Source organism: Esox lucius, chromosome 22 (assembly GCF_011004845.1).
Source record: "Esox lucius isolate fEsoLuc1 chromosome 22, fEsoLuc1.pri, whole genome shotgun sequence".
In the NCBI taxonomy this organism is placed as follows: Eukaryota; Metazoa; Chordata; class Actinopteri; order Esociformes; family Esocidae; genus Esox; species Esox lucius.
Window position 1 is genome coordinate 2,698,920 of NC_047590.1, and position 10,430 is coordinate 2,709,349.

The 10,430-nt window shown below is 44.4% G+C and overlaps 1 protein-coding gene across 1 annotated transcript; it reads right to left on the reverse strand.

Moving 5' to 3' along the window:
- Positions 1-331: 331 nt before the first annotated feature.
- On the reverse strand, positions 332-9,809 carry grtp1a (growth hormone regulated TBC protein 1a). The gene is made up of 8 exons (XM_010886718.4): positions 8,908-9,809; positions 7,119-7,270; positions 6,759-6,926; positions 6,337-6,461; positions 2,427-2,523; positions 1,644-1,816; positions 1,156-1,341; positions 332-1,025 (listed from the first exon to the last, which is right to left on the reverse strand). Exons 1-8 carry the CDS (start codon positions 9,015-9,017, stop codon positions 933-935), a joined length of 1,104 nt encoding a protein of 367 aa, XP_010885020.2. The 5' UTR covers positions 9,018-9,809; the 3' UTR covers positions 332-932.
- Between the last annotated feature and the right edge of the window lie 621 nt (positions 9,810-10,430).

Below are 10,430 nucleotides of genomic sequence, written 5' to 3' on the forward strand. Positions count from 1 at the left end.
ACAGTTAGATTTAAAAAGAAATCAAGCTAGTACATTTGAACATACAGTAGTCCATTACAATAGCATTACAGTCTCGCCCACCTGGTGACTCAGGTCTAAATAAGTCCCTGATTACTGGGTTACAATGAACAATAGGAGTGTAACTGGCAGCGAGGGCCAGGTCTGAATACCACACCAGAACCTGTGGTTCTGTGTCTGAAATGTACCGGTCAATAAATGTTTTGTTTTACCTCACGTTTTGTGTTTTGTGATGCTGGAGGTTATAGGGAGGATTCTAATAAAATTCCAAACTTTAAATAAATGTCAATGTAAAGTCTTCAACCCTGTCATGACAAATGTGTGGCGAAGTCGTAGAAAAATATGTTCATCCAGTTAAAAATAGCTTTTGTCGGCAACATTAAAAACAAGGAATCCTCCATCAGTCCCACCATTGAGCTACTCCGATTAACTCCAATCCTGGACTAAAACATGTATTAAATGAAGGATCTTCATTTTTCCCACCAAAACAGACTCCCCCTGTCATATACAGCATATACATATGTACCTAAATCTAGACAGTGGTGCTGGTTACTCAAGGTTGTGTTCTCACACACATTTAATGCAGCATCTATCTTCCTGTGTGTCAGTGTTTTTAACACGCTGATTCACTAGTATTGCAGTCAGGCTACAAATCAGTCTGCAGACCTACAAGTCAGGCTACATAGCAAACAGGCTCCATACAGTCGTAGTCTACAATCAAGTCTAGCTACTAGACTAAAGAGTGCAAAATAGTCTGGGGCACAGTCCCAAAATTCTGTAACACCCTCTTCCTCTAGCTTGCTTGTGTCCTTTCCTTCCACACCACTAACAAGGGGAAGCCATTAGGGAGAATTGGGACGCAGCCTGGAATGTGTAGTGTGTTTGATTGACAGGTCTGGAGGACGGCTGCCGGGTCAGGACTCCTCGGCTATGATGCGGGCTCGACACGTCTCACGGAGCTTGGTTATGGTTGCCATGGAGAGGCTTCCGGGTTCTGTGAAGATTTTCTGGGAAAGTAGAGACACAAAGGATTATGGGATTACATCGGGAAGAACACTTTGTACACACACACACACACACACACATTCTGATTGCAGTGTTTCACTACTTGCTACAACCACAGTGTGTGATTCTGACCTGCATGAATGTGTGACAGTCCTCTACGAGAGGCCCGCGGGTCATGAGCTTGAAGCTGTCGCAGACGTCAGGCAGGGAACCGGCCCGCTGCACCTCAGCCTGCTGGCTCTGGATCAGCGTCAGAGCCACCCGGAACAGGATCTTAGAACCCTCGTAGAACAGACAATCCCAGATTCGCAGAACCGTCTGGGGGGAACGAGGGAGAGGCAAAATGGGGACGGATTTTGTAAAATAAGCTTGAAGGTAATATGCAAATATGCAGCCCCACCAGCGTTTCCTGATGTTGTGACGTGTCAGAAGACATTCTGTCATACCCCTTTCTCAGTGCATTGGGGTAGTAGTCGGGGGTCATTACGACATCCGTCCTACCTCCAACATTCTCCACCCACTCCCTCGCTGACCCCAAGCAAGCCCCTCCTACCTTTTCCATTCTTTCCCCGCCCCTCCCTGCAGTGTGTGGGTGTGTGTGTGTGTGTGTGTGTGCTGACCTCTACAGGCAGGACGTCGATGTAGAGGCAGATGAACCATCTGGAGACGACCAGGGTCCACATGACATTGTGCTGGCCCATGGCCTGCGATACGGCCGGGGCTCTGGTCCTCACCAGCTCCCCCAGCACCTCCTGGTCCGTCTTCAGACCCAGCATGGCCGAGGTGTAGTAGTCTAACAGGGAGAGGTGGGCAGACAGTCAAGGACGAACTAAACTCCTCCAGGAAAATGAACATCGATGACCGACCTGGGATGTGTTCATTCCGCCGATCCCTATTGATAACGGATCACCCTCTGAAACATGTACAGCCTCCGGAAATAATTAAAGAGGCCACTGTACCTTTATCATTCCTTTCCAAAAAAGTCGAAAAGGAAGGTTTTGAGTGAGGAACAGAAGGGTTCAATTTGCAGTGGTCTCTTAGTTTTAACCCTTCTTCTCTCAAAACCTTCCTTTTTGACTTTTTTGGAAAGGAATGATAAAGGTACAGTGGTCTCTTGATTTTTTCCGGAGCTGTTTATTCTGTAAACACACATGCGGTCTAAAAAACCTGAGGTGCCCGGACAAGGAGTCAGGTAGTGGGAGTATGATTGCAAATTTCCTCTGTGGTGCGCATGGCAGAATACATGTTTTAACACATAAAAACACGCACACGGACCCACATGCACACAGGACTTAATGAGCTTGGGGCAGATCAAGACCATGTGACTTCAGAGGTGTTATTCATAGACCCAGGGCGGGAACAGAAGCCAGGAATAGAGTGAGAGCACACACACACACACACACCTGGTAGTATCCTGCCCAGTAAAGCGTCCATCAGCCAGAATGATTTCTCTTCGTCTTTAGTGATGATGATGAGGTACCCAGCGATGAAGTTCATGCCCTAAATGTAGGACAAAAAAAATCTGTTAGCAAAATCACTAGACAAGTAAAGTGTCATGCACAACAAAATGTCCCGTTTCCCATACATGGAGTCCTGGACAGAAGAACCATTTATTCTCCATTGAACCTGTTTGTTTGCCTCAGACTAGGCTTAACTATGGTCAGGGAATCTGTCCTGAAGAATAAAAAAAATACTAAAGTGTTTTTCACAGCGTTGTTTCAGTAGACAACAGACATTCTCTCCTTCACAACATGGTTAAAGAGCAACAAAACCTATTCAACCCATTCAAATTCAACAGCTCCCAGACTAGTTCATTTGCATGGCTAATTTATGCTGTTGCTAAGAGGCACAAGGGTCTGCATTGTGCTAAAGGAGTTCAGAGAACAGAAAACATTAACAGGGATAAACTACAGCCCAAATGCCCTCCTGTTCTTCTTCTACTGGTATTTACATACTATTGAACAGGGCATCTCACACCTTATTCGACTGTCTGGGTGAGGTAAAATCTCTGTCAACTTAAAAGCAGCTAGACAGAAGCGACGCTGAAAAGCACCCAACACCAGATCAAGTCCAGCAGCTTGTCGGGCCACAGGGGCAGGATCCCGCTCCTCTCCTCATTACCAACCTGGGTGTGACACTCAAACCTGCTCTCTCTCTTTTCATACCCATATTAGTCACGTCTGTAAAGGTCATACATTCACCTAAAACACGTCTCTCACCTGACACCCTCAGGTCATTTCTGAAGTAGAAAAGATTATCTATGCATTGGTTTTTCTCCAGATTTGAACACTCAAATCATAAACGCCTGTCTTAGGACAATGGTCTGGAACTTTCTCCATTTGTAGAAAATCCATTGCACAGTGGAATGATGCACTTAGAATTGCTTGGAAATGGCTTTGTAACCCCTCCAGACACATGTAACCCCTCCAGACACATCAATAACCTTCTGAGGGCCTCAGATAGGTCTTTTTATCTTGGTATGATGGGTTACCACACATCCATATGGTTAGGACCAGTGTTTAAAATCTTTATGGAAGGCTTAACCCCCCCCCCCAAGTTACTTTTTTTGTAACTGTATAAATTGTCTCTAAGTAAAAATGCTTCGGTGTGATTTGTTATGTTGGGTTACCTTCATCAATGAATGTTGAAATATGTACAAAAAAAGACAACTTCCCAGAGGGTGCTCATGTTATAACAGACAGTAGCCCATGTAATACCTGACAGTAGCTCATGTTATAACAGACAGTAGCCCATGTAATACCTGACAGTAGCCCATGGTATACCTGACAGTAGCCCATGTTATACCTGACAGTAGCCCATGTTATACCTGACAGTAGCCCATGTTATAACAGACAGTAGCCCATGTACTACCTGACAGTAGCCCATGTTATACCTGACAGTAGCCCATGTTATACCTGACAGTAGCCCATGTAATACCTGACAGTAGCCCATGTTATACCTGACAGTAGCCCATGTACTACCTGACAGTAGCCCATGTAATACCTGACAGTAGCCCATGTAATACCTGACAGTAGCCCATGTTATACCTGACAGTAGCCCATGTTATACCTGACAGTAGCCCATGTAATACCTGACAGTAGCCCATGTTATACCTGACAGTAGCCCATGTTATACCTGACAGTAGCCCATGTTATAACAGACAGTAGCCCATGTAATACCTGACAGTAGCCCATGGTATACCTGACAGTAGCCCATGTTATACCTGACAGTAGCCCATGTAATACCTGACAGTAGCCCATGTTATACCTGACAGTAGCCCATGTAATACCTGACAGTAGCCCATGTTATACCTGACAGTAGCCCATGTTATACCTGACAGTAGCCCATGTTATACCTGACAGTAGCCCATGTTATACCTGACAGTAGCCCATGTTATACCTGACAGTAGCCCATGTTATACCTGACAGTAGCCCATGTAATACCTGACAGTAGCCCATGTAATACCTGACAGTAGCCCATGTAATACCTGACAGTAGCCCATGTAATACCTGACAGTAGCCCATGTAATACCTGACAGTAGCCCATGTAATACCTGACAGTAGCCCATGTTATACCTGACAGTAGCCCATGTACTACCTGACAGTAGCCCATGTAATACCTGACAGTAGCCCATGTTATACCTGACAGTAGCCCATGTTATACCTGACAGTAGCCCATGTAATACCTGACAGTAGCCCATGTTATACCTGACAGTAGCCCATGTTATACCTGACAGTAGCCCATGTTATACCTGACAGTAGCCCATGTTATACCTGACAGTAGCCCATGTACTACCTGACAGTAGCCCATGTAATACCTGACAGTAGCCCATGTTATACCTGACAGTAGCCCATGTAATACCTGACAGTAGCCCATGTTATACCTGACAGTAGCCCATGTACTACCTGACAGTAGCCCATGTAATACCTGACAGTAGCCCATGTTATACCTGACAGTAGCCCATGTTATACCTGACAGTAGCCCATGTTATACCTGACAGTAGTCCATGTTATACCTGACAGTAGCCCATGTAATACCTGACAGTAGCCCATGTTATACCTGACAGTAGCCCATGTACTACCTGACAGTAGCCCATGTACTACCTGACAGTAGCCCATGTAATACCTGACAGTAGCCCATGTTATACCTGACAGTAGCCCATGTTATACCTGACAGTAGCCCATGTAATACCTGACAGTAGCCCATGTACTACCTGACAGTAGCCCATGTAATACCTGACAGTAGCCCATGTAATACCTGACAGTAGCCCATGTAATACCTGACAGTAGCCCATGTAATACCTGACAGTAGCCCATGTAATACCTGACAGTAGCCCATGTAATACCTGACAGTAGCCCATGTAATACCTGACAGTAGCCCATGTAATACCTGACAGTAGCCCATGTTATACCTGACAGTAGCCCATGTAATACCTGACAGTAGCCCATGTAATACCTGACAGTAGCCCATGTAATACCTGACAGTAGCCCATGTACTACCTGACAGTAGCCCATGTAATACCTGACAGTAGCCCATGTAGTACCTGACAGTAGCCCATGTAATACCTGACAGTAGCCCATGTAATACCTGACAGTAGCCCATGTACTACCTGACAGTAGCCCATGTACTACCTGACAGTAGCCCATGTAATACCTGACAGTAGCCCATGTTATACCTGACAGTAGCCCATGTTATACCTGACAGTAGCCCATGTAATACCTGACAGTAGCCCATGTACTACCTGACAGTAGCCCATGTAATACCTGACAGTAGCCCATGTAATACCTGACAGTAGCCCATGTAATACCTGACAGTAGCCCATGTAATACCTGACAGTAGCCCATGTAATACCTGACAGTAGCCCATGTAATACCTGACAGTAGCCCATGTAATACCTGACAGTAGCCCATGTTATACCTGACAGTAGCCCACGTAATACCTGACAGTAGCCCATGTAATACCTGACAGTAGCCCATGTAATACCTGACAGTAGCCCATGTACTACCTGACAGTAGCCCATGTAATACCTGACAGTAGCCCATGTAATACCTGACAGTAGCCCATGTAATACCTGACAGTAGCCCATGTAATACCTGACAGTAGCCCATGTAATACCTGACAGTAGCCCATGTAATACCTGACAGTAGCCCATGTACTACCTGACAGTAGCCCATGTAATACCTGACAGTAGCCCATGTAATACCTGACAGTAGCCCATGTAATACCTGACAGTAGCCCATGTAATACCTGACAGTAGCCCATGTAATACCTGACAGTAGCCCATGTAATACCTGACAGTAGCCCATGTAATACCTGACAGTAGCCCACGGCAGGGTTATGGTGTCCGTATGCAAGCAGCACATTGTACAGGGATTTCTGGAGGCATGGGTTAGATGTGTTGCGGAACTGGATGTTGTCAGGAAAGGTTCTGTTCAGATCTGTTGGGTTGGGAGAGTGAGGGATGGACAGTGGGAGCTGTTAGAATCTCTACACGCCTGTTCAGTATCACCTTGCTGATGAATATTTCTCACCTGTGTGATGGTTTTTGTTATCTCACCTGTTCAGGTGTATTTCTCACCTGTGTGATGGTTTATGTTATCTCACCTGTTCAGGTGTATTTCTCACCTGTGTGATGGTGCAAGTAATCTCACCTGTTCAGGTGTATTTCTCACCTGTTCAGGTGTATTTCTCACCTGTTCAGGTGTATTTCTCACCTGTTCAGGTGTATTTCTCACCTGTGTGTATGGTGTCCACCAACTTAGGGTCATGCTGCTGCCTGCTAGCGTCCAGGAGAGAGTGGTAGTACCCTGGGTTCTTCTCCAGCTGGTTCTGGGCTCCACTGGCTGACATCCAGACCAGCCCTCTGTGCTCATTGGGCACCCCCTTACGCACATACCGTTTCACTGTGACACACACACACACACACAAGTCAGGTTTTTTTTTCTGAAGCATGGACATTGTTCAGTGGTGAAGAACAAAGCTGGCCTTCCACTCATGTGGTGTTTTTGGAGTTTCTCCTGCCTTTTTCTGAATCCCTTTACACAGGCCAAAGGGTGCTAATGACGTGATGAGTGCAGGTCGTCCATCCCGCTCACCCTTGATGCTCTTCTCCAGCCGCCCACGGCCCTGCAGCAGCTTGGACCATTTGATGGACCTCCTGGTGAGGACGGCCAGGTACTCTGACATCAGCTCCTCGTAAGACTCGTAGTCAAAGTCTGGGGAGCGCTCAAAGCCGTACGGGTCGACACTGAAACGTTCACAGCACATAAAACTTATTTCAAGGGGTCCGTAAATACTAGAGCAGGAATGATGGGACAAAATGATCAACAACAACCACACAAATTAATTATCTTACATTATTTTAGTCAAATATGTTGCAGACAGAATTAATATTACACGAATTAGCCTGTGCAGATGCTATATGGATATATTGTCTATATTTTGCTAATAGCGTTCATTACTTAAAGTAGCCTATGCAAGAGAAATGTCATGTTTCATACAAAATAAGTTTGTTGTGGGTGATTGTAAATGGAATATTCATGAAACTAATACAGTTTTGGTTCAAACAATGACACATGTGGTGCATATTAGTGTAATAAACATACAAATAAATGTTTTGTTATTAATTGCACATCTATATTTTCCACAATTTACAGCCCTCTTCTATTTGCATTTCTGGTTAGACACAAAATGCATTTCGTTGTACTGTACTTACACAGGTAAAATGACAATAAAGTTAGATCTAATCGAATTATATTTCAGGCAATATGGATTTTTGTCAGCATTGCCGAACTCAATCTAATACAATTTTTAAAAAGTCACCTTTCCAAGGCGGCAAAGGTCTAGGTGGATACGGTCATTCATTCGTCCCCCACCTTGAGAACCGTTTCACCCAAAAATATTTAAACTGTTCAAAACACTCTTGTTGGCAGTTTTAACGTTTTCAAAGAAAGTCCCCGGGAACTGTATGTGTTTATACGATAACAAGAGCCGAATCCCACCTAAATCGTCATTAATATAACCATTTTTGTTGTAAGCCCACTGGCTGTGTTTGTTTGACTGCTATCCTCAACTGACCTAAGACAGGAAAACAATCTGGAATGTGCCCAGGGCGACCAAAGTGGAACCTATCACTTATGACAAGATACAACATGAGAAAGAACATTAAACTCAAACCAAAATATTTGTATGAAACCTATGTAGGTTTACTGTTGAATTTAGGTTCAGACCTATCAGACCCAAAAAGGTTGTTTCATCAAAAACTTTGTGGATCCAGGTGGAGGTTAGGCTTTTGTTTCAGCCACCGTAGCCTACTATAGCGACACCTGAACTTATCAAATCAAACTCTTGGCGATCAGGTTTTAAGTTACTGGGCTATAACTTTATAGCACACATTTAAGTCTCCAGGCCATTGACTTGCGTACTGGTGTAGACAGAACTATCTCTTGTTGTCACTCAACCGAGTCTATCCCAACACGTGACCCGAAGCTAGTAAGAAGCAGTGGGAATCTCGACGGTCGGTGTCGGGTGGAGCAGATTGCGAGCCTGCCCGGGATAGTGCACATTCATTTACAAGGGACTGGGTCCAACACCAGCCCTCACATTCATTCTCAACCCACACAACATCAACGTAGCCTAATAACAGCGTACAGTAGTACAGCAGTTGTTCTAATTTAAACAACAAACCATCCTCAGTGACCATTAGCGTGCAAGTTGAATTTACATGCAAAAACCCAGCTCGGACATTGTAACGCATTTGCTGGTGAGGATGGACAAAAGTATTCTAATAAGTTGCTGGTTTTTGTAGTGGCAATTAACGTGTGTTGGCTCACTAGCTAGCCAGGTAGCTAGTACAATAGTAGTGTGCGTTGCTAACTAAACTACCTGTGCACTCTCTCTCTTGCGCTGCTACCACTGGGGGACTGGATGACCGTTGAATTGAAGCCTCGAAGTTGCGGCGAACGAACACCGTTTGCTTTGTTCTTCTTCTCCATTTTAAAACCCAAATAGATTCCAGAGGTGAAGGGCAGAACTAACGTTCAGTTAGTTAATCTCAATTGCTATATTATAGTCCAGAAATCCACCACATTGTTGTCACACGGTGGCATAAATGGGAACGAGATCACCGCTTTCTCCATAAACCAAGTCCCAAAACTGCAAATGCAGGCGTGGACACGAATTCAAACCAGGGACAGCTAGTGTGGGAAGTCCGGCAGACAGTCGATGTCCGGGACAGTGAATCCGCGGGTAGTTGTATTGTCCAATCCAAGGTACAAGCACCTTTAGCTGGATTACGAGAAAAACGTTTCCCGATGTTTTATCGGAATAATATCTGGAAAATAGTTAGAAGTCAGTATGCACCTGTCGTACGGCTACTTAGGAGAATTACATTATCGACAACCACAGTCCGGCAACAACTTTAGCGCTTGGCTGAAAACACACCATCTCGAAACGCTGTAAGAAAAAATTACAAATCTGAAATGATATATTTTATTTTTTATTTATCCGCGAGGTGATCTCTTTCTTCAACGTATTCCAAGCCGTTAGAATGCCTGACCGCGCGTGAGATAAGCCACGTAAATTATGTCAACCAAGCACGAGTAAGAAATAACCGCCCACTCTCATAAATAGTCTCGGCAAGTAACTCCAAAACTTTCAGCGATGAATGAACCGATTCCGTCGTATATAATCACTGATCACATTTTCTGAAATTGAACTTGTTAATATTACAAAATGTCCAAAATGCCACGTCACGACAATGGAATGAGGGAAACCCTTCTGAGGTTTACCTCTAGCCACTCCCACAGACAGGTGATTTTACAGTAGATTACGTCATGCGCCACGGATGAAGTAAAGAAATAGCCATTTATGTTGCATATACCATTTTAAAAAATTATGCGTAGATTTTGTATGCCAGATTCAGTCACCGTAATGGAACTGCGCACGCCTTGCAATCCTGGATTGATTAGCTTTTCTATTAACAACCCACCATTTTTCCATTAACAATCCCTGTAAAATGAAGGCCAAGAAATGTCCACACATTTATTTTATATCTCCATGTGTGTTCTAGACATCCAGCTGCCCACTTAAAGAGTTGTTTCAGTCATGTTTTGCCAAAACACCTGCAGTGGGAGTAGACCATCTACTTGGCACACAACCATGTTTGTTGGTGACACATCCCAGAGAACATTAGAGTCATGGAAAAAAGGAACCCTGTGTTCTTGTATTGTGAACATTTAAAGAAACATTCGCTACATTGCAAAGTCCTACAAAACCAGTGGTCATTTGGTTCCCTATCTAAAAGATTAAAGGAAATGTATAATGCTGCTTTTTGTTGGCCATTTGATAACAACAACCCTTAGCAGGAGTAGAGATTGGTCAATGTCCGAGCTGACTTTTAACAGAAC

Excerpts from the sequence above, each read along its gene's own strand:
- grtp1a (XM_010886718.4), bottom strand. The coding sequence starts at position 9,017 with ATGGAGAAGAAGAACAAAGCAAACGGTGTTCGTTCGCCGCAACTTCGA. Across the intron at positions 6,462-6,758 it reads GGTGGACACCATACACACAG|ATCTGAACAGAACCTTTCCT; the intron begins GTGAGAAATACA and ends CCAACCCAACAG. Across the intron at positions 1,817-2,426 it reads ACTGGGCAGGATACTACCAG|ACTACTACACCTCGGCCATG; the intron begins GTGTGTGTGTGT and ends TCTCCCTGTTAG.